This window comes from Bos indicus, chromosome 3 (assembly GCF_029378745.1).
Source record: "Bos indicus isolate NIAB-ARS_2022 breed Sahiwal x Tharparkar chromosome 3, NIAB-ARS_B.indTharparkar_mat_pri_1.0, whole genome shotgun sequence".
NCBI lineage: Eukaryota > Metazoa > Chordata > Mammalia > Artiodactyla > Bovidae > Bos > Bos indicus.
The window spans coordinates 21,026,195-21,053,031 of NC_091762.1; the positions used below are offsets into that span (position 1 = coordinate 21,026,195).

Genomic DNA, 26,837 nt, shown 5'->3' on the forward strand with positions numbered 1-26,837 from the left:
CAGCTTCATTACAATTCCCGCCAGGTCTGTATCCATGTCTACCCCCAACTTTCCGTCTCCAGGGAGCCCTATTCCTGAAATTCCATCCACCTAGTGAGGGTAGAATGTAACTGTCTCCTCTGAGTGTGACTGTCACTTCCTGCTTCAATTCCCAATTCCTCAGTCTAGAGTCTTCTACAGACAGTCTCTCCAGAGAGGGTCTTTGGGCCTCTTTCCTATGGAACTAATTCCCTGCAATTCTAATTTCTGTTTCTACAGTCCATAAGACCAAATATGGGTAAACAATAAGGCTCCTATGATGATCTATGACCATTTCTTTTAATACAACTGTTGGAGTTATATTTATATTGAGATGACAATTACTGTACTTTTTTTCTTAAGATGAAGGGGAGAAGGACATTCTCATTGTCCACAGACTAAGGAAGCAGGGGGCTATGGTGCTCTTCCATCTGCTTCAAGTCTCAAGTCTCTGATCACAGAGAGGTTATGAGAAAACCTCAAAGGAAAGGGCAAAAGTGATACACCCATTTTTCATCATGAGTCTCTTCCTTGTATCTCTTTGAGGTGTATGCAATACAGAAAAGTCATCAAGGGACCACCCAGACACCAAGAAGTATGAACTCTCTCATTCTTAGTCACCCAGATTCATTTGTGGGTTATAGTTCTTCTTTTTTTTGTTTATACTGTTTCCTCTTGTCTCCCTCATATCCTTCCCCTCTCTCTTTCTCTCTTTCTCTATCTTAATCTCTTACATATACACACACTTACTTTTCCACCCTGTCTCTGTAAATAAATTCTTGCTCATAAATAATAATTTGATAACAATAATTTATTATTTTAATAGGATAATCAGGTTAGACTTGACTTCCAAGTTTAAAAAAACTTTTTCTTTAGAGTAAGTCTTATAATCATCCTTGTTACCAACTTTTCCAGTTTATTTCCATTGAAGTCAACCTCATTTATTTGCTTTATTGAAGAGTTAGATGCCATGGGAGTTGCAGTTCTCATGTCTGTCAACATTTGGGTGTTTGTGCCCCGTGCTTACACAGGGAAGAGGGGAAGGGGCCTCTGGACCTCTGGGCACCCATGGCATGATTGCCACAGTCCACCCTCTCAGGGCTTCTCCTGGTGTGTCCTTTCTTACAGTTGTTCTTGTTTCTGACATTTCCTCTTTCTTTTAATTGTCTATGTTTTTGAAGGTAGGAGGTACCTCCTTCCCATGACCAGAGTCCAGAGAGTCCAAATAGATTTCTAAATTCCACATTTTCTTTCTTTGTAGTTCCTTATGTATTACAATACATAAAACACTGTCCACCAAAAACATTATCCCCACTGCCAGATAGAAAAGAAAATGAAACCAGACAGGAGTTGTTGACTGGAGGCCTGTAAAAGAAAACAACAGAGGATAAATGCTATTTAGAAACCAGAGGGATCTGGCTGAATTATGTTTGGAAGAGAAGGTTGGCTGAGACTTGCTATGTCTGTGCCTGAGGGAGACTCTGGGGCTTTGGGGGGCAGGAAGGAGCTGGTGGTAGCTGGAGCTGGGCTCTATGGTTATGGACAGGGGGCATGCTCCTCATAAGAGCCTAACTGCCAGGGCCTTGCCAGTGCACTTACTTCCTAGTTTCAGCAACAACTGCTATCTGTGCCATTTAAAGATTAGAATTTAGTTTGAAGATAAACATTTTTCCCCAAAGAGTCTTTGTTCTGGAGCTCATATTCCCTCTGCCTCAGCCATACGTAGACACTGTGGCAGGCAGGTATTCATGTGCAGTCCACAAAACCCCCGTCTCACCAATCTACCATGTGAGCTCTCTAAAGTAAAAAAAACTGTACCCCAGTGTCTTTATATCCCCAGACCTATAAAATAGGAAGAATTCAATATATTTTTTATCAGATTATTGGTGAAAGAGGGAGGGAAGAAAGGAGGAAGAGAGAAGAGAGAGAGAGAGAAGGCAGGAGAAAATACAGAGAAAGGAAAAGAAGGGAGGAAATAAATGGAGGAAGGAAAGAAAAGAAAGAGGAAAGGAAATTTAAGGAAGTTTATGAGGAGAACAGTGAAGTTTTGAATCAAGAGTGCAAAGACCTGTTCGTGGTTTTTTCCTGGGTGGGCTGTGAAAAAAGTGTCATGAGATCTCAGTCCCAGAGGAGGGAAGGGCATGTCTCCTTGTATATCAGTCAGTTCCCCTCGTTCCTACTTACCAAGCACCGGAAGCTCCAGCTCAGGGCTGCGCTTGATAAGATTCCCATCTCCTGTGGCAGCTTCACACCAGTATAGCCTACGGTCTTCTTTTTTAGCAATGAATGTCTGGTATTCAGAGGATGTGGTCCTGCTTATTAGGGTCTTGTTTCCCACATAGAAGGAGAAGTAAAGCTGCTGACCAGGCTTCTCTGAGGGCAACTTTGTTTCACAGCTCAAGTTGACCAGATTCCCTTCTTGGTGAGGGGATGAGAAGGATGTTCTCAGCACTGGGGCTGGAAATAGCTCTGAAGAAAAAGTTGATAGGGAGAGGGTGGCCTGCATCAGTGTCAAGGTTCTTTTGTTTGTTTTTTAACAGAAGATATACTCCTAGCCCCTTTGGGAAACCTGCCCCTAGAGAATATATCTATAAGACAGAGTTTCTCCACTTTCAGCAGAGAGGTATTCTTAGGATTTCCTCATAGACATACTTGCAGTTACTAGCTTGACCATATTATTCTGGGGAGAATACCTCTGCATAGTTCATGCTTCACTGAATAGCCATGTCATTTATTATATGACCCTCTGGTAATGTTTAACCGGGAGTGGACACTGACACCCTGTCAGGAAGCATTTAACAGGAGGCTTCCTGTGTGCTGTTTTGGATCTGTCAGGAATTCTCTGCTCCTTATTAATTCCTGAATATTCAGGAATTAAGAGGAGAGGCAAGCCTGTCCCGGGACTGAGGAATCCAGGCATTTCCTTCGTTAGTTTTTCTATACAGTAATAAGTACCCTCTTCCTTTTTATGAACCATATGGTAAAAGTGGTTATTTACAACTCTCTTTCATATGGATGACCTCATGTTTTCTTGATAACTTGTAAGTTTTGATTTTATCTCTGCTGAAAATAGCTATCTTGTAAGACAGTATAAATACCTACACAATGTTGAATAAAACATCTTTGCTCCATCAGACCTCTGGTCCCTGTGTCTTTCTTTCTCTTTCTTTCTCTCTCTCTCTCTCAGGCTATTTCTTTGGAGCACAGAGGCCCTCGGAGTTCACTTTCCTGCCCGGGCTTCTAAGACCCTCTCAAGAAGGTGCTCTGTGCCTTCACCCCATTGAGAGGGTGCCTGAGGCCTCCATGAACAGAGCAAGCCCTGTGCCAGGAGCTTTATTGGCTTTCTGTGTAAACCAAGGCATATCAGCCTCTTTCTCTCCTTTACTTTCTTATTGTCGACTCCGGACCACCAGGTTCCAGTCCACTAAGGACCTCAACAACACCCCACCCCCCAGCCAGTTCAGTGACTCAATACTTGTGTTTCTGACTCAAAAGATAATCTGGAGGGGAATTCCCTGGAGATCCAGTGGTTAGGACTCAGTGCTTCCACTGCAGTCGGGGCAGGGTTTGATCCTGGTCAGGGAAGTAAGATCCCTCGAGTTGTGTGGTGCAGTCAAAAAGACAGAAAGAGATAATCTGGGACAATACTTTTTTTTCCATAGGAATGAACTATTTTTCAGACACACAAAAGTTGCTAGTGGTTATGACTACTAAGATAAAGGCCATGAAAGAGTTATTTCAAGAACCACATGCAAACTAGGACAGAGGGAACTGCTTAATTAGCAGATGTTCAGAGGGAAGTGGAACCAGAGAGGCCACGTGGTCCCTGGGAGATAGATGGAAAGTATAAGCACATCCTAATGTCTTCCTTACTATGGAATTTTTATTAAGTTTCATTGAGTTATTTTCTAATAATCTTCCTACCTACCTTGAGTGCATCTCTGTTCCTTGCAACTAAAATAAAATGGGTGAAGTAGATTCCCACTATGGCATGGCCTTGACGTTAGCTCCTGGAATTAGTGATGGGGCACTGTGGTATACCGGAAAGAGCAATGGACAGGGACCCAGAAGACCTCAGTTCTGCTCCCAACCCAGCCACTGGTCATTGTGTGGCCTTCTTAAAAGCAGTTTACCTCTCTGGAGTTCAGTTTTCTTCACTTGCTAATTGAAGTGATAATTTATGATGGTTCTTCTGGTTCTTATAACTAATAGCTCTATGACTATTTAGATATAGTACCTTTTATAGTGATAGATACTCCTGCCGATGTGTAGCGACGCCTTCTCTCGCCCGAGCAGTGATAGATGCCATTGTGACTCAAGTTGGTTTGCAGAATGGTGAATTCAGAATCCTGACTAGAAAACCTAAAGGGCTTGCCATCTTTGTAGAAAAGCATTTTGTACACCGGCATATTCTTCCATGCATGACACCTCAAGGCCAGAGGGTCCCCTTCTGTGAAGACTCTGCTAGTGACCTGGAGTAGTAGCCAATCTGGAAAATATGGGCACAAAATGTGTGTATAAGGTGGCAGAGGTACAAGAAAGCCAAAGCTGGACCCTGTGGGTTTATCTTTTTTCACTTTGTAAAGTTCCAACTTTAGAACTCTGTTGAATTTAAGGTCTGTCTCCTGTTCCTCAAATATCTTTAGCTTTGCTAGGAAGAAAAGTAATCTTTACCAGCAGGCCCTTCTTACTTTTTCTTTCCAGGTCTCAGAAGTTGGTTGGGACAAAAACAGCTTACTCTATGTGGTAGGCAGCATTTTAAAATGCCCCCAGTGAGTCACATTCTTGCATGTGGCTAGAACCTATGACTTACTTCCAGTCAACAGAATATGGCAAAGTTTCTGAAATGCCACTCCTATCATGATGTTACATTATATGAGGTTGTCTTAGCTGACTGGGCTGCAGGAGACTCCTGCCAGCCTGAAGAAGTGAGCTGACATGTTGTGAGAGGGCCTGTGTGAGGGCCACAAAGAAGGGGGTCTTCAGGAAATGAGACTGGCCTCCAGCTGACAGCCAGTAAAATGGCGGGGACCTCATCCTACAACTGCAAGAAACTGAGTCCTGCCATGGTCATGGGAGGTTGGAAGAGCTGCCAGGAGGAACATAGCCCAGTCAATACCCTGACTGCAGCCTCAGCAGAGCACCAACCAGTCTGTGCCAAGACTCCTGACCCATGGAAAGATAATAAATGTATGTTGTTTTAGGCTGCTAAAGTTGTGGCAATTTGTTACACAGCAATACAAAACTAATACATTCTAACTCCTGACTAATTTGTTAATGGTATCACACATACTAAGACAAACACACAGAATGGCAAGTGTATGTAAGTGTATGTATGTCAATGCTCACATATGTGCAAATCAGTGACATAGCTGGTAAAAACAAACTCCAAATCAAATGAGCCCTCCCTTTTGATGTTCATCTCCATACATACCCCAAAAGGCCTACTTTATTTTATCTCCCTTGGGGCAGTTGGCTTAGCTGAATGAGGATGAGGTTCTTACAGGACGAAAGAGGAGAAGAGATAATAGTGCTTTTCCTCCCTCCAGAACTTATCTAAGAATGGACGGCAGGTATTCCGTGCTATATGGTGTATGGTTTTTACAGTCTAGGATGCTGCCATAGTGTTTCTAAATAGAATGAACATTCTTTATTCCCATATTTTCATTCCCAGCCAAAAGGTGCTCAAAGACTGCACTGCAAACACACAGACACCTTTGCTTTCTGCCTCCAGACACACAGTGGGAAATTTTAACATGCTTCCATCAGAAACTGTCAAAACTACTAATAAAGATATAAATATTTGAATGATACAGTTAATAGACTTGATTTCAGGATTTATAGAATGATGTACCTTAAAAAAAGAAAATTCACATCCTGTGCAAAGACACATGCAACAGTGATTAAAAAATGAGCACATAGTAGGCCACAAAGCAATTTTCAACACACATCAAGGAACTGATACCAGATTTAACACAAATTTTGACCAAAATGCTACCTAATATATCCAGAATATACAAAGAATCACATGAATCAGACACAACTTAGCAACTAAAACAACAGTAAAATACATGTATAAAAATGTTGGACTGAGCAACTGAGCACATACACAGTATTAGAAGTCAGTGTTGAGGGTAGTGACAAGAAATCGGCAAGAATTTCTGTGATTCTAGAAATGTTCTGGCTATGATCAATAGGGTCACAAAGAGTTGGACATGACTGAAGCAACTTAGCTTGCAAGCACACATGATATACTTCAATAAAAGTTTTACATTAAAATATATATAATATATGTAAAGTCACTCAGTCGTGTCTGACTCTTTGTGACCTCATGGACTCTACAGTCCATGGAATTCTCCAGGCCAGAATACTGGAGTGGGTAGCCTTTCCCTTCTACAGGGGATCTTCCCAACCCAGGGATGGAACCCAGGTCTGCATTGCGGGCAGATTCTTTACCAACTGAGCTATCAGGGAAGCCCAAAATATAATGTAAAAGATATATAGTATACTGTAACAAATAATGTAAAAGATATTTTTCTCAATAAGTCATCAGTGGAGAAGGAAACGGCAACCCACTCCAGTATTCATGCCTGGAAAATCCCATGGACCGAGGAGCCTGGTGGGCTACAATCCATGGGGTCGCAAAGAGTCGGACATGACTGAGCGACTTCTGTGTGTGTTTGAAGTTCAAGAGTCTGTGCAGAAGCAAAGAAAATGGCCCCTTCCCAGCCCTAGCTCATCTTTTGTTATTTGAACTATGAAATGTTTCTGCTTCTGCTTGAATTATACAAAATCTCATGTTTAAACAGTTCTGTCAGCTTCCCTTACCTCTCTCGCATAGGAACTGAGTCTCGGAGTCTTAAGAGACACGTAAGAAACATCTAGCATTTGCTCTGACACTCTCAACATTTCCTTGGCTAAAGCACATTTCCTCCAAAAGCACCCTTGTCTACATAAATCTAATTCTGCCTCCAGTATGAGTTAACTTTTGATTAATAATTACAAAGAAGTTTTAACATTGCTTTTGAATAACTGAATCACCCAACTGAATGATTTGTCCTGAATAATGAAACATTTTGCCCTAAAAAATACTACAGTCTCCATTTCTTGATAAGTAGGAACCTCTTACAGATTTAAGTGGGTGGAGATTGTTTTCTCTGCTTCCATTCACCAAAGTTTTTAATTCTCAAAGTCTCACAGTAATTTCATGTCCAAAATATTATATTACCAATATATGTGAAATGTGCCCCAGACTATGTGTATAAAGATGTTTACTGCAGGCACTGATTGTAAAAGCAAAAAATGGAAACAGTAGAGGTTTACTAATATAATGGTTAATTATAAAAGTTGGAAGTAGATTTCTATTGATATAAACAGACAGCCAAAGTATTTTAAGTGATAAAAGTAAGGTGTAAGATGTATATGGAGTATTCTATCAACCACTTTTAAAAACAAATGTATATATACTAACAGTTTCATTTTTGTGGAAGGTAACTGCAAGACTTGGGAGTTCATATACATTAACAGTTTCGTTTTTGTGGAAGATAACTGCAGGACTTGGGGTTTGGGTGGGAAGGAAATGTGATTGTTCATTTCTCTGAATTACTATTTACTATGTGTGCAGGCATAACTTTTTTCAACAGAAAGAGATAACTTTGAAAAATAAAGTCTTAGTAGGGTATCTAGATTAAAACTTAGACCCTAAGGACTGCAGGGAGATCCAACCAGTCCATTCTAAAGGAGATCAGCCCTGGGATTTCTTTGGAAGGAATGATGCTAAAGCTGAAACTCCAGTACTTTGGCCACCTCATGCAAAGAGTTGACTCATGGAAAAGACTCTGATGCTGGGAGGGATTGGGGGCAGGAGGAGAAGGGGACGACAGAGGATGAGATGGCTGGCTGGCATCACTGACTCGATGGCCGTGAGTCTGAGTGAACTCCAGGAGTTGGTGATGGACAGGGATGCGATTCATGGGGTCGCAAACAGTTGGACACGACTGAGCGACTAAACTGAACTGAACTGAAGAGCTGCCCTAGATGAGGTGTTGTTGGGCACAATTTAAGAACCCTAATGTTATGTTTTGAGTATCTTGACTTTTACCTGGTAGACACATAGAGCTGAGACGCATACTCAGATAAATCGGTACACACGCGCGCGCACACACACACACACACACACACACACACACGGCATCCAGGAAGGAGAAAACACCAATGAAGACCTGGTGATTTCTAGCCCTCCTGTTCCATGCATACTCACCACTGTGGATTTCTAGCTGTACTGGGTCACTTAGCATTGAGAGGCCTGTCTGGCACTTGTATTCACCACTGTCATCGAATGTAGCACTGTTAATACTGTATCTGGGGGCCAGGGTCTTGATGGCTGTGCCGTTGAGAAACCACTGTGTAGCAGTGTCCCCAGGCCGGTGGGGCCCCTCACACAATAAGGTTACATTTTCTTCTTGGAATACACTGACCCACGGAGGCTTCAAGGTGATCACTGCCTTTGTGGGGTCTGCTTGGGGATTAAAAGAAAAGAAGAAGATCAAGTGGAATAAAAGGGAAATCTGAGCAACTGGCAAGATATGGCTAGCACAATGAAAAAAAAAATCCAGTATCAATACTCAGATTGAAAAATAGGCAAGTAGAAAACTACAAAAGCTAACCATTAAGAGTATCCAGATCCTGCAGCAGAGTTCTATTCATGTTATTAAATCTGCATCTGGCTATTGGAGATTTGGGGTTCCTGAGAAATAATTGACTAATTTAGGTCTCGTTGGTAAGCATGAAGCATGGTTTTAAACTAGGGCAAACTGACTGGAGTTGATTCTCCTATCTTCTGTACTGTTCTGTCTCTGAAGGTTAACCTCAGACTTTAATTAGCATCTGTGTTGGAAATCTATGTTCAAACTCTACACTTTGAAACCTTCAGTACCTGTTTGTTTTTTTCTGAGGAGAAGAAAAAACAAATAGTTTTCGTCTAAAGGGGAATGGTGTGGGGGGGTATTGGAAAACACAGCAGAACTACATCTATGCTTTTGCAATTTTGGTCCTTTCTTATTATTATATACACATTTTTTAGGCATTTAATCAAGAGATCAGGGTGCATTTGGAAAATTTTACAGAGAAACCTTAAAAACCAGGATTTGGTCACAATCATACTCTGAATATAGGGAATTTTACATCATTTATAAATCTTTCTCCTTTCTGTCCTCTCCCTCTACTCTCTTTAGAATAAGGGGACCCATTCTGTGACAGGAAAGGAAGTTGAGTTACTCACCCACTTGCTCAGCAACTGGAGCTGTAAGAGACAAAGAACAGAGACATCAGTTGGTCAGTGGGAGATGACAAGGAAGGGAGAATTGAGGAAACAGAATTAACGTGGACTGAATTTAGGTCTCTTGAGTTTCTCTTTACCCACTTTTCCAAAATCGGGTACAGGTGATAATGAACAGCCTACAGATGGTTACTGGTGGGGCTTTATTTTGACACCCTGCTTCCAGGCTTATTGTTACCTCAGAGTTTCCCTCCCCAGTTTTTTGATACAATAGACACGAGTAAACCATGGAAGCACAGGAACAGTTGTCTCCATACTCATGAGTTCTAGCCTAGGATACCAAAGGAAGACAAAAAGTCCTGAGTCCCCACAGCCAGAGCCTTCTAGTTACCCCTTTCTAAACCCAACTTACCCCCAAGGATCAGAGCTATTATGAGCCACATCTCCAATCTGACAGGAACAGTGAAATCTGTAACACACAAGGCATGAAAGAGTTTCTGTTTGGGGTTCTGGAGTCAAGATTAGAAAAGAGGAAGGAAACAGCTTTTCATCATGCTCCTTTTCTGGGAAACACATCCCTAATTCTTGAGGCATGATCTCATTTTCATACTTCTAGGCTCATTTCCCCCGTTTGACACTCTGGATTTTGGGTTTATGGAATTTATAGAATCCAAGGGAAGGGCTAAAGTTTTGACATTCTCTTCTGATTATATTCTCTCTCCACCAATTCTGTTTCTTGGGGCTAGACTACGGCAAATCTCCATTTAAAAAAAATTGGTTCAAAGACTGGCTAATGCCTTCAAAACCTGATCATTTGAATCCAGATTATCTATATCAGTGTTGATGAGGCATGTAAAGAGTTACTCATCTGTGCAAACCAGCCTCTGTACCTCTGGAAAAACATGCAGGATTTAATATCCTATTTTGGTTTTTAAAAAAGCCGTCCCCTAAAAGACAATATGAATTTGGGATATTTATCTTGGCTGAATCCAAGGAAATTCAATATTTAATGTGAGTACTATAGAGAAGAAAAATAACTCATATATATGGGTGGAAATATCCCTCAGAGGGAGTTTCAGAGTCCAGATGGGAAGCCCTTATGCCACCAAAGTGAGCTGATTCCTGAGTCAGAGTTGCAAAGATACAAAGAAATTTTTAGGTATTCTGTTATAAGAGAAAGTAAACTAAACAGAAACAAGGATGAATTCAACTAGTACAAAGAGAGACTTGGGTAGCAATCTTACAGACAGACAATTTAAAATGATGACAAATAACGTTGTAGATTAAATTACTGGCTCCAATTTCTTATCGCTCCTCGAATCTACCCCATCTCTACAGCTTCATGAGAGGCTGGGGGTATTTCTCTGACCCTTGGATTTGTCTCATCCATGTGATTTTCAGTGACCAATGAAACGTGGATGGAAACAGATGTGTTCATTCTGAACCTAGGCCTTAGGAAGCTTCACGTATTGTCTCTCATCCTCTTATACTTCTGTGATTGTCATGATAAGAATGTATTCTGGCTAACTAGCTCTGTTGTGAGGTGGAGCTATCCTAGCCCTGAAGTAGAGCTGCTCCATCTGCCCTGCAAACTTCTAGTGAGACATAAATGCTTACTGTTTTATGCCACTGAGATTTTGAAATTATTATGGCTGTATAGCTGACTTATAGAATGAAAAGCAAGAAAGAAAGGTCTAAGAATAACTCAAGATGTTCTGGGAGAGATGGGAGAAGCCTCAGCTCACTCCAGTTTACTCTCGAAGTCTGTATTCCAAACTATTATACTATTTTGTCTCCAAAGTTTTCCATTGTGTAGCTGTACCATACTTTATTTCACTAACGTCTCTTCATAAATGTTATTTCTAATGTTTTACTGTTATGACCAGCACTGCAATGAATAATCTTATCTTTAAATAGTCAACTTGTTATTCCCATAGGTGCAGTCCTAGAATCAGCATTGCTCTGCCAAACAAAATGTAATTCCACCCCCCAAACCCCAACTTTGGAAAGATTGTTAGGTTGTCTGTTATCATCACCATTTCATGTAGCTGTAGAGTGCTTATTATATGCCAGGAAAACATGCTCGATATGTATTTTCTCATTTAATCCTCACTGTAAACTATGAGTAGACACACTGTTCTCTCCATTTTATAAGCAAAACTAGCCAGAGAGGAATTTGGTAACTTGACCAAGGTTATAAAAAGTAGAGGCAGGATTCAAAACCAGGCAGTTTGATTTCCTTTGCATTCTTACCAGTAGATTATAACAGTACCTTCTTCATCCCTTACAGTTCCTGCTTTCTAGCAAAACAGCTGCTGCTTTGAAAATGAGTCAATATGTTTTACTGACCAGGAAGATATGGGGGAAGAAGTATTGTTACAGAAAAGGAATGAAAGAAATTCATAACCTGGAAGGATGAAATACTTTTTTTCTAGTAAGCATCTATAATTTCCAAAATTTGAGGATGTAAGTTTGAATTCATGTAAAAAAGAGCAATCATTTTAACTAAGGCAGAGAGTAGTCTCTAATATTTAATGATCAATGTATGTCATGATGCTCACAAGAGGCATTAGGAGAATTTACATCTGTAAAAAATTCTTAGGAGCAGTTTAAGTAAGAGGATGACAAATGCTAACTCAGGGAGGATTGAGGTGGTTCTTAGTTACAGCCATATTCTTCCCCTTTACACTCAATCCGCTAGATCTCACTTCTATTTCCAAGCCTTAGTTCAACCATAGAGACATCACTGCCCCAAACACGGCCCAGCCTTCAGTTCTGTCTCTACAGTTTCAAGAACTATGAACTATGAAACCAAATGAAATAGATAAGATTAGAGGCCTAGGAGTGCAAGGACTTCCTGGGATCATATCATTATTCTCCCTGTTTTGGTTAGGAATATTTTATCCTAGCTCAAATAGATGGCAGTTCGTTCAGTTCAGAAAACTCACGTGGGGAAAGGCCATTTCCAGCATCAGATTTGTGGCATTCTCCTTCTTCCCTAAGGTAAGTGAGTTTAAGGGTGCTTTTTCTTTCATACATACTAAAAGAAAAAAATTATTTCCCCTACTCATGACACTTCGGATACCAGATGTATGAATTCCGCCCCCCCACCGCCGCAATAAGCAATTCTGATACTAACTACTCAAAGTGTAGACCCCACATGGCCAGGGCTCAGTCCCACAAGACTGCCCCCCACTTCACCTGTGCTTCTGACTGACCAGCTGTGAAATAGGAGTTCCCACAACCTCCTCTTCACGTTTGTAAAAATTATTGATGATATCAAGTTGGAAAGAATGAAAGAAAAAGGATACTTTTATACTGTGTCAATGGAAGTAAATTGGAAAAGTTTGAAATATATATATATATAAAGCAGTGTATAAGCAAATTTGAACTTTTTTCATTAGGTTAGTCTATTATGTTGAGCCATATGAAACTGCCAATATTGAAAGATTTTGACTTAAAAGTGGACTTAATGACAAATCAAAAGAAACCATCAATATTGAAACACAAAAAATGAAAAAAGAGTGAAATGTTTTCATATTTTCAGGAGCACCTGGGTCAGAAAAGAATTGAACCAGACCAAAATTTATTTTTCATCTTGGTAGCTCCATCTACTGGTTAGATAAGGCAAGAACTTCCCTCCTACGTAGGACATGAAGGGTAGGTGGCATTTCAACTCCTCTATCAATGTTGCTACCTCCTAAGAGAACACTCTTCCTTTCCTGGTTCCCAATCCATATACTTCACTGTCATTTAAGGGAGTATTTTATTGTGTTTGATGTCTTCAAAGACTACTTTTCACCTAAAAATTGAGAATGTGTTCCTAAGCCATACTTTCTAGATATTTTGAAGCAGGAAATGAGATAACCATCCAAATAGGAATGGTAACCATTTCCAGATGCAATGTTAAATAATGCACGACTTACTGAACAGGCTTTATGATAGAAATGCCAGAGATTAGGTTTCTTGGGTCCTAAGATAGACTTTTAGAAACTAACCCTTGAAATATTAGAGATATTGGAGTTATCATAGAGACTGTAAAGCAGTTATGTCTATATTGTTTATGAAACAATTGAAAAATCTGAAAATACTAACTCAAAAAACTACATGCATTCCCATGTTCACTGCAGCATTATTTATAATAGGATGTGGAAACTATAATTGTCCATCAAGAAATTAATGGATAAAGAAAATTCAGCATACACACATACACAGAGGAATATTATTCAGCCATAAAAAGATATGAAATCTTGCCATCTGCAACAACATGGATGGACCTTGTGGACATTATGCTAAGTGAAATAAGTCTGATGGAGAAAGATAAATACCATGTGATCTCACTTCTATGTATTGGACTGGCCAAAAAGTTTGTTTGGATTTTTACATAAAACCTTAAAAGAAAAAGAGGGGGGCTTACAGTTACAGAGAACAGATTGGTGGTCACCAGAGGTGGGTAGTGAGTGGTGAACAGAATGGGTGAAGGAGGTCAAAAGGCACAGATTTCCAATTATAAAACACGCCATTGGGATATAACGTGCAGTATGGCAACCATGAGGCTTCCCTCATATCGCAGTTGGTAAAGAATCCACCTGCAATGCAGGAGACCCCAGTTCAATTCCTGGGTTGGGAAGATCCACTGGAGAAGGGATAGGCTACCCACTCTAGTATTCTTGGGCTGCCCTTGTGGCTCAGCTGGTAAAGAATCTGCCTGCAGTGCAGGAGATCTGGGTTCTGGAAGATCCCCTGGAGAAGGGAAAGGCTACCCACTCCAGTATTCTGGCTTGGAGAATTCTGGCCTGGCTCACAAAGAGTTGGACATGACTGAGCAGCTTTCACTTTCATGGCAATTATAGTTAATTGTACTGTATTGCATATTTGAAAGTTGCTAAGAGAGTAAATCTTAAAGGTTCTCATCACAAGAAAAAAATTATGTGATTAATGTTAACTAGACATTGCAGTGATCATAATGCAACATATGCAAATATTGAGTCATTATGTTGGACACCTGAAACTAATATAATGTTGTATGTCTATTATACCTCAATAAAAATTTGTCTTCATTGAAAATTTGGAAGAATTTTGCTCATTTAGGGAGTTTTCTTGGTAGTGCTGATGGTTTAGTTGCTAAGTTGTGTTCGACTCTTGCAACCCTATGGACTGTAGCTCCCTAGGCTCCTCTGTCCATGGATTTTCCCAGGCAAAAATACTGGAGTGGGTTGCCATTTCTTTCCCCAGGGGATCTTCCAGACCCAGAGATTGAACCTGTGTCTCCTGCATAATAGGCAGATTCTTTACTGCTGAGCCACCAGGAAAGCTGCTGTTCAGTGGCTCAGTCATGTCAGAATCTTTGAGACTCCATGGACTGCAGCACGCCAGGCTTCCCTGTCCTTCACCATCTTCCAGAGCTTGCTCAAACTCATGTCCATTGAGTTGGTGATGCCATCCAACCATCTTTGTCCTCTGTTGTCCCCTTCTCCTCCTGCCTTCAATTTTCCCCAGTATCAGGGATTTTTCTAATGAGTCGCTCTTTGCATCAGGTGGCCAAAATATTGGAGCTTCAGCTTCAGAATCAGTCCTTCTTAGCTAGTTCTTAGCTGCAACTAAACATTCAGAACCCTAAGGCTTTCATAGGCCACATATGGCATCAGTCTACTCAGAAAGATAAAAGATAAGAACTACAGCTTCCTTGCAAGCCAACCTCAGGCATCATTCTTCTGTGGGAATAGTCCTTGTAGCAGTCAGCACTGTCACCCAAGATATATTATCCTGGTTCTCTGCCCCTCACTTTCTAGTCTTGGACAGCTGGTGTGAGGTGTAAGGCAACAAGATACAGTAGAGCCATGCTGGCTTTTAAACTCCATGTCCCAGGAACCAATATCTGTTGCAAAACTTCACAGAGTAAGCAGATAGGGTAGGGAGGTGCCTGGAAAAAGAAAACCAGGCATAGCTTTTTTGACATAAGAGAAGCCATTTTTGGCCTAAACCATTTTGTGATCTAAGCCTGGCCACAGAGTCAGGGGAGACTGTAGGAAAAAAAAAAAAATCAACCCAGGATGACACTGTCTCTGGCATGCAGATGAATAGATGGATGGTGGTGCCAAACTCATTGCCTGCTCTTGCCCAGCTTTCAGCTGCTCTTTTGTCTCTGCTGCCCATAGTGAATCAAATGGTCGTTTATGTGGCTTCTCTGATGCCAACTGCTTTACTTATCACTGGGCCATCAGCAGAAGGTATTTGGACCAGAATAGTCTTAAAGAATACGCCTGCAATGCAGGAGATGCAAATTCGATCCCTGGGTTGGGAAGATCCCCTAGAGAAGGAATGGCAACCCACTCCAGTATTCTTGCCTGGAAAACTCCATGGACAGAGGAGCCTGGAGGGCTACAGTCCAAAGGGTTGCAAAGAGTCAGGCACGCCTGAGCACAGGACACAGCAACACAACAGTCTTCTGCCACTCCACTGAACTTCAAACATTATCCCTTCTTCCTTCTTAATTGTGTCTTTTCTGAACACCAAGACTGATGATGCCCATTTTCCCATCCTGTGTTTCTTGTACATGTATCAAAGAAGCAGAGGTCTTTCTCTCTTGCACTTTCAGCCTTCTGAGCTGGCAGATTTAGACAGATTAGAGATAAGGAGGACACGTTTTCTGTTTTGGCAGATGAACTGTCCACATTATCACTTGATGTAGACTCATCTGTGAGGAGTGGCCATGTGGTAAATCAGGGAGTTTTGCCATTAACTGAGTGGTTATCAGTGAAAGCTGATTGGGTTTTGACTGGCTTTAGCACTTTCTAGAGCTTCTCCCACACTGCAGTTTCTCTCTCATTCTAAACAGCTTTTGTTCTGTATTTGTTGTACCCACCTAATAATTAGCCGGAAGTTCTGAATACTCCTCTGTTATCTGTAATTGTCTGATAGACAGTTAGAAAAGGTAAATAATTAGCATCCAAAATGAACAATTGACTTCTCAGATAGTAGATTCCAAAAATTAATGTACAATTTTAACCATTTGAGATGTTGTGGTGACCTGTATGAAAGTCCCTCAGTTGTGTCTGACTCTGCGACCCCATGGACTGTAGCCCATCAGGCTCCTCTGTCCACAGAATTTTCCAGGCCAGAATACTGAAGTGGGTACCTGTTTCCTTCTCCAGTGCATCTTCCCAACCCAGGAACTGAACACAGGTCTCCTGCATTGCAGGCAGATTCTTTACCAACTGAGCCATGACCTGTGCAGTGACCTGTTGAGAGAAATGTCTTTATTGACCAGCTTCCTCATCTTTCTGGTCCAACGTAATATATAGGATGTTCAAGAAAAGTTTATGCAATGGCAACCTAAAGGATAGGATGAGACCTCCTCTATATTCCTGAAATCTTTAGGGGTACATTTACATGCATCATGACAAGAGAAAATCAGAATATTATAGGTATGACAAGGGAGAGAAGTCTTCTGATCTTCCAAAGCTAGCTTCCAAAGAGAGAATACACAGTAAAAGTATTCTTCATATTCTAGGCCACTCATTTGGTAGTAGGTGATGTCATGGTGTCAGAGGTGATACACAGAGTGTGGCAAGGATTTTAGCTGTAAATGTTACATGTCCCAGCAACACACCAGAACTCATTTCCTTCCTTGGAAGATGCACCCCATAGAAATAGCTGTGTAACTCACACCAGACATTTACCTTTCCATGATGACAGACCTATCCCAGTCCCAAGGCACAGTGTTCAGTCATTTCTTTCCCCAAACACTGACCATTTATTCTTTCCCTCCCTTTCCTCAGCTGACTGTGTTGCTCCTACCTGTTGGATCTTGGCATAGATGAGAATTGCCTTTGCAATAAAGACTTAATAGAGGTAGTAAATGAAGCCACTGTGGTGGAAAAAAAGACAAAAAATTGTTTTGGCCTGCAATCAAACCTGGGTCACTCGTGTGGGAGATAAGATTCTTCCTACTGAAGCACTGGTCTTCTTAAAGTGTTCTTCTATAGGTCATAACACATCCAGTACTTCATGAGACTCATTCTCCCACAACCCCAGCGGGCCCTGGGACTTCATCTACCAGGATTCTTCAAAGAAATGGAGCCACCTGTCCACCCCTGGAATCAGTGATCACACAGATTCCAGCATATTAAGCAGCCTACTGTTTCTGGAGCTTGGTCTGGGATGGAAGCTCCCCCAAAGGATAAAAGTTCTCCCCCGAGGAACCTAAAATTACCCCTGTAGGAAGACCTATGTGCTCCTAAGACAACCTCTGAATCTTGATCACTGAGAATTCATATAAGACCAAGTTTCAGAATGTTTCCTCCAGAGAACGTATTAGAGGGGCCTTTTGGTGGCCTTTACTCCTGCTGCGAGGAAACTGACTCAGTGAAAGTGAAAAACCAGAAGGTCAGGTGTACCAGCACAGTGACTCATTTTTATCCTTGCTTCCTAATTTCCAAGCCCTGTCAGAGACTTGTGCTTCTCCAATATGTAAATATTTCAAAGTCAACATAAGCCCAGAACCCACTATCTCCAGAGGCTGATTCTATTGCAGTTCGTTTCCCAGTGCCTCCCACAGTCTCCAGGGCCCTAATGATCAAGGGAGGAGGGACTACTGTTGCTTGGCTACTGTCTTGGATGATGCGGAATGTCCAGATTTATGCCATGGAACGGTCAATCAGAACGCAGTGTGGCAAAGGGATTGAATAGACTAGACTAGCTGTAGGGAGGGCATTTTTTGATCTAATTATACTAATGGAGGTAAGAGGTGATAGAGGAAGGGCATAGTAATGAAGCAGAGGTGAGTCTGTAGAGAATCCAATAAATTTAAGCACTGTTTGTTAATTATACTGGAAATAAATTTCTATGCTGGGAGGATGAGAGAGTTTATCCAAAAAGGATAGCAAGATGGGCAACAGGCTGGATGGTGGTGAGGGTAAATGTACCAGGCAGGGAAGGGAAGAGGTCTGGGAATTGTTTTAGTGATCAGTTGAAATATGGGACATATGTAACATGCTGTACCTGGGTCTGACCATAGTGTTGAGGCAGAGGGTAGTGTGTGATGCTGACAGGGATCGGCTGGTATGTTGAGTTTTAACATATGTGACTCTGAGACACATGTGAGGCATCGACTTGTGGATTAGGAGTTGTGAGTTGAAAGTATAGGTCTGTAGTTTAGAAAGAGATGTGGGGACAAATGTTGATCTAGTTGATGTAGGTGGTAACTGAAAACATGTCGGCCAGAGCATATGCGTGTCTTGGGTGTTGGGCAGAGGGCAGCCAAAGCTCTTCAGTGTCAAGGTAATGATTGTTTTCCTTGTTTATGACTCAGCCTGGAACTAGCTTAGCTTCTCAGCAGAAGAAGCATAATTACAGGTCACAGCTCCTGTCTTTCAAAAAGTCCTAAATCCCGACATGTGAGGATCTCCCCAAGTTCCTTTCGTCAGTTTAATTTCCCCAAGGACAACTGAAGAAAGAAACCTCTATACTATTTGAACTTCACTAAAAGATCACAATGCTAATATTTTAATGATCAATATTTCTTTTAAATAGTCTACTCTTGGGATTTCCCTGGTGGTCCAGAGGTTAAAATGCCACGCTTCCAATGCAGGGGGTGTGGGTTAGACTTTTGATCGGGGAACTAAGACCCAACATGCCAGTTGGTATGGACAAAAATAAATAAATAAATTTAAAAATGAAAGAAAAATAAAATCATCTACTTCTCACACAGCTAATAAATCAAAGCCTATTAATTTCAGAAAAGACTCTTGAGAGTCCTTTGGACTGCAAGGAGATCAAACCAGTCAATCCTAAAGGAAATCAACCCTGAATATTCTTTGGAAGGACTGATGCTGAAGCTGAAGCTTCAATACTTTGGCCATCTGATGCAAAGAGCTGACTCATTGGAAAAGATCCTGATGCTGGAAAAGATTGAGGGCAAGAGGAAAGGTGGGGCAATAGAGGATGAGATGGTTGGATGGCATCACTGACTCAATGGACACAAGTTTGAGCAAACTCAGGGAGATAATGAAGGACAAAGAAGCCTGGCCTGCTACAGTCCATGGAGTTGCAAAGAATCAGACATGACTGAATGACTGAACAACAACCTCAAAAAGCAGACACATACTATTATTATAATGATCATAACACTGACCTTTACTCTTTCAGGAAAAAAAAATTTTAAAGGCTCAGACGACCAACTCCAAAATTTATCTCTCCACTATTTCTATCTTGATTCTGTCTTTTCCCCCCTCTTTCTTCTAACTTTGATTCTGATTCTGATTTCTTTCCTGGATTAGAATTATATCCTACCTAACCTACAAGATAGAAGACTTACACAGAAGGGACTGTGTAAGCTATAAAACACTTAGCTGCAACATGAAATTGGTTCCTTCCCTCTTGTCATCAAAAGGGCAAAGGAGAAGCCCCAGCAAGATGGTAGGAGGGGTGAAATCGCCTTTAGAATCAAACCCCATACCTGCCAGAGATGCTCAGAGGGCTCAAATATACCTTTTGTGCACCAGGACCCAGAGACCCAATCGAGATTGAGACAGAACTGTGTTTGGGTGTCTCCTGAGGAGGTATGGGTCAGCAGTGGACTGCTGCAGGGTCAGGGGCTCTGGGTGCAGTAGACCTGGGTATGGCATAAGCCCTCTTGGAGGAGGTCACCATTAACCCACCCCAGAGCCTCCAGAACTTACACAGGACTGGGGAAACAGACTCTGGGAGGGCACAAAAAGAAGCTTGTGCACACCAGGACCCAGGAGAAAGGAGTAGTGACCCCACAAGAGACTGATGCAGACTTGCCCGTGAGTGTCCAGGAGTCTCTGGTGGAGGTGTGGGACGGTGGTGGCCTGCTGCAGGGTCAGGGGCACTGAGTGTAGTAGTGTATCCATGGGACCTTCTGAAGGAGGTCATCATTATCTTCATTACCTCCACCATAGTTTGGCCTCAGGTCAAATAACTGGGAGGGAACATAGTCCTGCCCTTCAACAGAAAATCGGATTAAAGATTTACTGAGCATAGCCCTGGCCATCAGAAAAAGACAAGGTTTCCCCTCAGTCAGTCTCTCCCATCAAGAAGCTTCCATAAGCTGCTTATCCTCCATCAGAGGGCAGACAGACTGAAAACCACCATCACAGAAAACTAACCAATCTGATCACATGGACCACAGCCTTGTCTAACTCAGTGAAACTATGAGCCATGCCACGTAGGGCCACCCAAGATGGACAGGTCATGGTGGAGAGTTCTGACAAAATGTGGTCCGCTGGAGAAGGGAATGGCAAACCTCTTCAATATTCTTGCCTTGAGAACCCCATGAACAGCATGAAAAGGCAAAAAGATAGGACACTGAAAGATGAACTCCCCAGGTTGGTAGATGCCCAATATGTTACTGGAGATCAGTGGAGAACTAACTCCAGAAAGAATGAAGAGATGGAACCAAAGCAAAAACAACACCCAGTTATGGATGTGACTTGTGATAGAAGCAAGGTCTGATGCTGTAAAGAGCAATATTGCATAGGAACCCAGAATGTCAGGTCTGTGAATCAAGGTAAATTGGAAGTGGTCAAACAGGAGATGGCAAGAGTGAACATCGACATTTTAGGAATCAGTGAACTAAAATGTACTTGAATGGGTGAATTTAACTCAGATACCATTTTATCTCCTACTGTGGGCAAGCATCCCTTAAAAGAAATGGAGTAGCCATCATAGTCAACAAAAGAGTCCAAGATGCAGTATTTGGATGCAATCTCAAAAATGACAGAATGCTGTTTGTTTCCAAGGCAAACCATTCAATATCACAGTAATCCAAGTCTATGCCCTGACCAATAATGATGAAGAAGCTGAAGTTGAATGATTCTATGAATACCTACAAGACCTTCTAGAACTAACACCCAAAAAAAGATGTCCTTTTCATTATAGGGGACTGGAATGCAAAAGTAAGAAGTCAAGAAATACCTGCAGTAACGGGCAAATTTAGCCTTGGAGTACAGAATGAAGCAGGGCAAAGGCTAACAGTTTTGCCAAGAGAATGCACTGCTCATAGCAAACACCCTCTTCCAACAACACAAGAGAAGACTCTACACACGGACATCACCAGATGGTCAATACCAAAATCAGATTGACTATATTCTTTTCAGCCAAAGATGGAGAAGCTCTACAGTCAGCAAAAACAAGACCGGGAGCTGACTGTGGCTCAAATCATGAACTCCTTATTGCCAAATTCAGACTTGAAGAAAGTGGGGAAAACCACCAAACCATTCAGGTATGACCTAAATCAAATCCCTTATGACTATACAGTGGGAGTGAGAAATAGATTCAAGGGATTGGATCCGATAGAATGCCTGAAGAACTATGGACGGAGGTTCATGACATTATACAGGAAGCAGTGATCAAGACCATCCCCAAGAAAAAGAAATGCAAAAAGGGAAAATGGTTGTCTAAGGAGGCCTTACAAACAGCTATGAAAAGAAAAGAATTGAAAGGCAAAGGAGAAAAGGAAGGATATACCCATTTGAATGCAGAGTTCCAAAGAACAGAAAGGAGAGACAAGAAAGCCTTCCTCAGTGATCAGTGCAAAGAAATAGAGGGAAACAATGGAATGGGAAAGACTAGAGATCTCTTCAAGAAAATCAGAGATACCAAAGGAACATTTCATGCAAAGATGGGCTCGATAAAAGACAGAAACAGTATGGACCTAACAGAAGCAGAAGACACTAAGAAGAGGTGGCAAGAATACACAGAAGAACTGTACAAAAAAGAGCTTCACGACCCAGATAATCACGATGGTGTGATCACTCACCTAGCCAGACATCCTGGAATGAGAAGTCAAGTGGGCCTTAGGAAGCATCACTACAAACAAAGCTAGTGGAGGTGATGGAATTCCAGTTGAGCGATTTCAAATCCTAAAAGATGAGGCTGTGAAAGTGCTGCACTCAATATGCCAGCAAATTTGGAAAACTCAGCAGTGGCCACAGGACTGGAAAAGGTCAGTTTTCATTCCAATCCCAAAGAAAGACAATGCCAAAGAAGTTCAAACTATCACACAATTGCACTCATCTCACACACTAGCAAAGTAATGCTCAAATTCTCCAAGCCAGGCTTCAACAATATGTGAACTGTGAACTTTCAGATGTTCAAGCTGGTTTTAGAAAAGGCAGAGGAACCAGAGGTCAAATTGCCAACATCCATTGGATCATCTAAAAAGCAAGAGAGTTCCAAAAAAAAACATCTATTTCTGCTTTATTGACTATGCCAAAGCCTTTGACTATGTGGATCACAACAAACTGTGGAAAATTCTTCAAGAGATGGGACTACCAGATCACCTGACCTGCCTTGTGAGAAACCTGTATAAAAGTCAAGAAGCAACAGTTTGAATGGGACATGGAACAAGAGACTGGTTCCAAATCAAGAAAGGAATAGGTCACGGCTGTGTATTGTCACCATGCTTATTTAACTTATATGCAGAGTACATCATGAGAAATGCTGGACTGGAAGCACAATGAAGCACAAACTGGAATCAGGATTGCTAGGAGAAATATCAATAACCTCAGATATGCAGATGACAGCACCCTTATGGCAGAAAGCGAAGAACTAGAGAGTCTCTTGATGAAAGTGAAAGAGGAGAGTGAAAAAGTTGGCTTAAAGCTCAACATTCAGAAAACTAAGATCATGGCATCTGGTCCCATCACTTCATGGCAAACAGATGGGGAAACAGTGGAAACAGTGACAGACTTTATTTTGGGGGGCTCCAAAATCACTGCAGATGGTGACTGCAACCATGAAATTAAAAGACGCTTGCTCCTTAAAAGAAAAGCTATGACAAACCTACACAGCATATTAAAAAGCAGAGACATTACTTTGCCAACAAAGGTCCCTCTAGTCAAACCTATGGTTTTTCCAGTAGTCACATATGGATGTGAGAGTTGGACCATAAAGAAGGCTGAGCACCGAAGAATTGATGCTTTTGAACTGTGGTGTTGGAGAAGACTCTTGAGGGTCCCTTGGACTGCAAGGAGATCCAACAAGTCCATCCTAAAGTAAATAAGTCCTGGGTGTTCATTGGAAGGACTGATGTTGAAGCTGAAACTCCAATAACTTTGGCCACACCTGATCCGAAGAGCTGACTCATTAGAAAAGACCCTGATGCTGGGAAAGATTGAGGGAAGGAGAAGAAGGGGACGACAGAGGATTAGATGGTTGGATGGCATCACCGCGACTCAATGGACATGAGTTTGAGTGAACTCCGGGAGTTGGTGATGGATGGGGAGGCATGGTGTGCTGCAATTCATGGGGTCGCAAAGAGTCAGACTCGACTGAGCGACTGAACTGAACTGAACGGAACTGAAACTTTTCTGGCTCCACTGGTCAAAATCTCCCTCTTCCATGCCCGTCCTCAACGGCCGGGCCGCGTTAGCGCAGCCGCGCTTGCAGGATCTGGAGCCTCACACCGCGCGCGGCGCCGGCGGAGAAGCTTCCGGCACCGTGCAATCAAATTGCTTGGAGCTTGCGAGTTGCAGGTGCGCGCACGCGCACGCGGCGACTTTGTTCTCCAGCATCCGCTGCCCGCCTCGTTCTGACCCTACCGGCAATAACGTCCGGGCAGGAAGAGACCGGTAGGAGAAGGGTGGCCTCTCCTTTAAAGTCCTGTCCAGACAGAATCCAAAAACGATCTTGAGACGGAGGGAGAGGTGGAAATACGTTAAGGGAAAAGAAATCCTCGGTGATTTCCTCATCTTAAAGCACCCTGAAGATGAAGTCGTCGTCTGCAGGGACCAGGTTCTCCGGGCGCTGGTGAAGGTGGGTGGAGTCCCCATTAGCAGTTGGAGCCAAGCAGACAACCTGAGCCCGGCCACCAGTGAGTAAGCAGCCCCTCTTCCTCCCCGGATGGGCAGCACTTGAACTTCTCCCGTTTGGCTTTGGATGTATCCCAAGGATGCAACAGAAATGTCTACTTTTAAAGTTCACTTACTTGGGGCAAGAGTACTTTAAAATCTCTTAGCAAAGGAAACGGTTTATGGTGGGTTTTGACAGATTTTAGGTGTTCGGGATCTACAAAAACCAATACGCTAGGGAAAGCAACTACTGTTAATGACACACTCCCAGAAACAACACTTAAGCCAGGTACGTTTGTCCGTTAGGTTGCTACTGCTGCTGCTAAGTTACGTCAGTCGTGTCCGACTCTGTGCGACCCCATAGACAGCAGCCCACCAGGCTCTCCCGTCCCTGGGATTCTCCAGGCAAGAACACTGGAGTGGGTTGCCATTTCCTTCTCCAGTGCATGAAAGTGAAAAGTGAAAGTGAAGTCGCTCAGTCGTGTCCGACTTCGCAACCCCATGGACTGCAGCCCACCAGGCTCCTCCGTCCATGAGAGTTTCCAGGCAAGAGTACTGGAGTGGGTCGCCAGTGCCTTCTCCGGTCCGTTAGGTTGGACCTACTTTAAATGCACTGTTAGTGGAACTTCAGAAAAATCTAGGACGTTCACAATGAATATTTTAATTTTAGTAGTTTTATATGGAGATACACATTCCAGAAGTTAAGTAACAAACACTTGAAGCCCCCCTTTATGCCAACTTTACAAAAATGAAAAGGAAAGATGATATATAAATGACAAGACCTAATAAAATTACTTTTAATATTATTTTTTCCATCAATATTTTTCCCCCTTTGGATAGGTAGCATCTAACTCCTCATTCGATGAAATCTGTCAACCACTGCAAGAACCTAATACCAGCTTTCTAGTTCCAGCTTACTCTTCCCTAAGACTTTCCTCAGCATCTTCCCATCATCTTTTCTATACCATAAAAGTAAATTCTACTTCAGCCTTTAATTTGCAACCCCAAACTCAACAATCAGCCTAGTAAGTTAGGGTAGAAGCCCTCCAAGGGACTCTCCCTACAAAGAAAATTTCAGGAGCTTCCCTGGTGGCTCAGTGGTAAAGAATCCGCCTGCCAATGCAGGAGACACTGGTTTGATCCCTGATCCAGGGAGATCCCACATGCTGGGGAGCAACTAAGCCTGTGTACCACAACTATCGAGCCTGTGCTCTAGAGCCCATGAGCCACAACTACTGAAGCCGGCGGGACCTACAGCTCATTGCTCTGCAACAAGATAAGCCACCACAGTGAGAAGCCCGTGCACCTCAACTAGAGTAGCCCCCATTCACCACAACTAGAGAAAAACCCTCACAGCAGCAAAGACCCAGCACAGCCAAAAATAAAATTGCATAGCAAATGTTGTATTCATGTTCATAAGGAAAACAAACTTTTTTTTCCGCCAAGAAAAACCCAGATTCATTGTTGAATGTTACAGATATTTTGTCTCTCAATCAGCTCTGGAGATAACTAGAGATTTTTCTTTGGAGGCTGCAATAGAGGATTGTTGGCTAATAGGTCAGCTCTAATATGTGAAGGCATGTATCCTGCAATTAAATGAGAAGAGTTAAGTGAAAGTGTATCTTGATTTGCATGGTGGCTACTTTAGTATGCACATTTCAAAATATCTTCAGCTGTGTGAAAAAGTCAAACCTGGAAGACTTTAAGATTTACTATCAAACTGTTTTTTACTGCAAACAAGATAGTATGGCAGAGGCAAAACAATAAGCCGCATACACCTATAGATAAGTGTAACTGAATTGAGATACCTAAAACAAACCCACCCACCTTGCATGGGCAAATTATTTTTTTTAAGGACACTAGAGCAACTCAATGGGAAAAGGAATATCATTTTAATAAATAGTGCTGAAACAACTGGATATCTATGTAGGGAAAAAGCCTGCAGTCCTTACTTCGCAATATACACAAAAACTAATTTGAGTTGGACGATAGATCAAACCATACGAACTAAAACTATAACATTTTATAAGAAAATACATGAGAATATCCTGTGACCTGATAGTAAGCAAAGGTTTTCTAAATATGACAAAGAAATAAGTAAAAAATACAATGATAACAACTTTGCTGTATTTATGGATAACTATAAAATATAACTTTTAAAACAACTTTACAACTTGTTAAAACAACTTTTTAACAACATTAAAAAGTGTTCTCATAAAGTATACCATAAGTAAGTAGAAAGGCAAGTTACAATGGAGAAAAATAGTTACAAAAGATATCTGACAAAGACTGTCTCCAGAATATATAATGAACTCCTACAATTCAGTACTAAAAACTAAAACACCCATTTTTAAAACAGGCAAAAGCTTAAATACACTTCAGAGAGAGGAAGATACAGTAATGGCCAGTAAGCACATAAAAAAGTGTTCAATATCATTATAGGTATTAAAACTACATTGAGATACCTCTCCAGTAGTATGGCTAAAATTACAAAGTCTGAAAATATCAAATCTTGGTGAAGATGTGCACAAAACCAGAATTCTCATCTGGGGATGTAAATGTTATAATCACTTTGATTTGACGATTACTTATACATTTAAACATAAATTTACATAAATATCCTTCTGTTCCCATGTTTTGCTGGAAGTTTTACTTTCATTTCAGATTCAAAGGATTCCTTAATTAAAAAAACACTTGTTACATACAAATAAACAATTTCAATATTT

The 26,837-nt window shown here is 41.7% G+C and overlaps 2 protein-coding genes across 7 annotated transcripts in view; one reads left to right on the forward strand and one right to left on the reverse strand.

The window, feature by feature from the left end:
* The window catches only part of LOC109556752 (myomegalin), a 64,382-nt gene that overhangs the window by 9,866 nt on the left and 27,679 nt on the right, over nucleotides 1–26,837 (forward strand). Inside the window, exon 1 of one of the 6 annotated variants that reach the window (XM_070785772.1) lies at nucleotides 23,835–24,138. The exons of 2 other annotated variants lie outside the window; for them this stretch is intronic. The gene's annotated coding sequence lies outside the window, so the exon portion shown is untranslated. Of the gene's footprint in view, nucleotides 1–23,834; nucleotides 24,139–26,837 lie in introns of those variants that run through there. 3 more of the 6 variants (XM_070785773.1, XM_070785770.1, XM_070785771.1) reach the window with 3 other exon arrangements.
* Nucleotides 903–9,806, reverse strand: FCGR1A (Fc gamma receptor Ia). Its single transcript, XM_019956640.2, has 6 exons — nucleotides 9,708–9,806; nucleotides 9,299–9,319; nucleotides 8,279–8,533; nucleotides 4,256–4,507; nucleotides 2,203–2,487; nucleotides 903–1,383 (listed from the first exon to the last, which is right to left on the reverse strand). The coding sequence occupies exons 1-6, from the start codon at nucleotides 9,736–9,738 to the stop codon at nucleotides 1,178–1,180; spliced, it is 1,050 nt and encodes a 349-aa protein (XP_019812199.1). The 5' UTR covers nucleotides 9,739–9,806; the 3' UTR covers nucleotides 903–1,177.

Bases quoted from the DNA above. Each gene is read 5' to 3' on its own strand.
- FCGR1A (XM_019956640.2), bottom strand. From the start codon at position 9,738: ATGTGGCTCATAATAGCTCTGATCCTTGGGG. The intron at 8,534-9,298 runs GTGAGTAACTCA...ATCCCCAAGCAG, and splicing joins TCCAGTTGCTGAGCAAGTGG to ACCCCACAAAGGCAGTGATC. The intron at 2,488-4,255 runs GTACTATATCTA...CTTTTTCTTCAG, and splicing joins AGTATCTATCACTATAAAAG to AGCTATTTCCAGCCCCAGTG.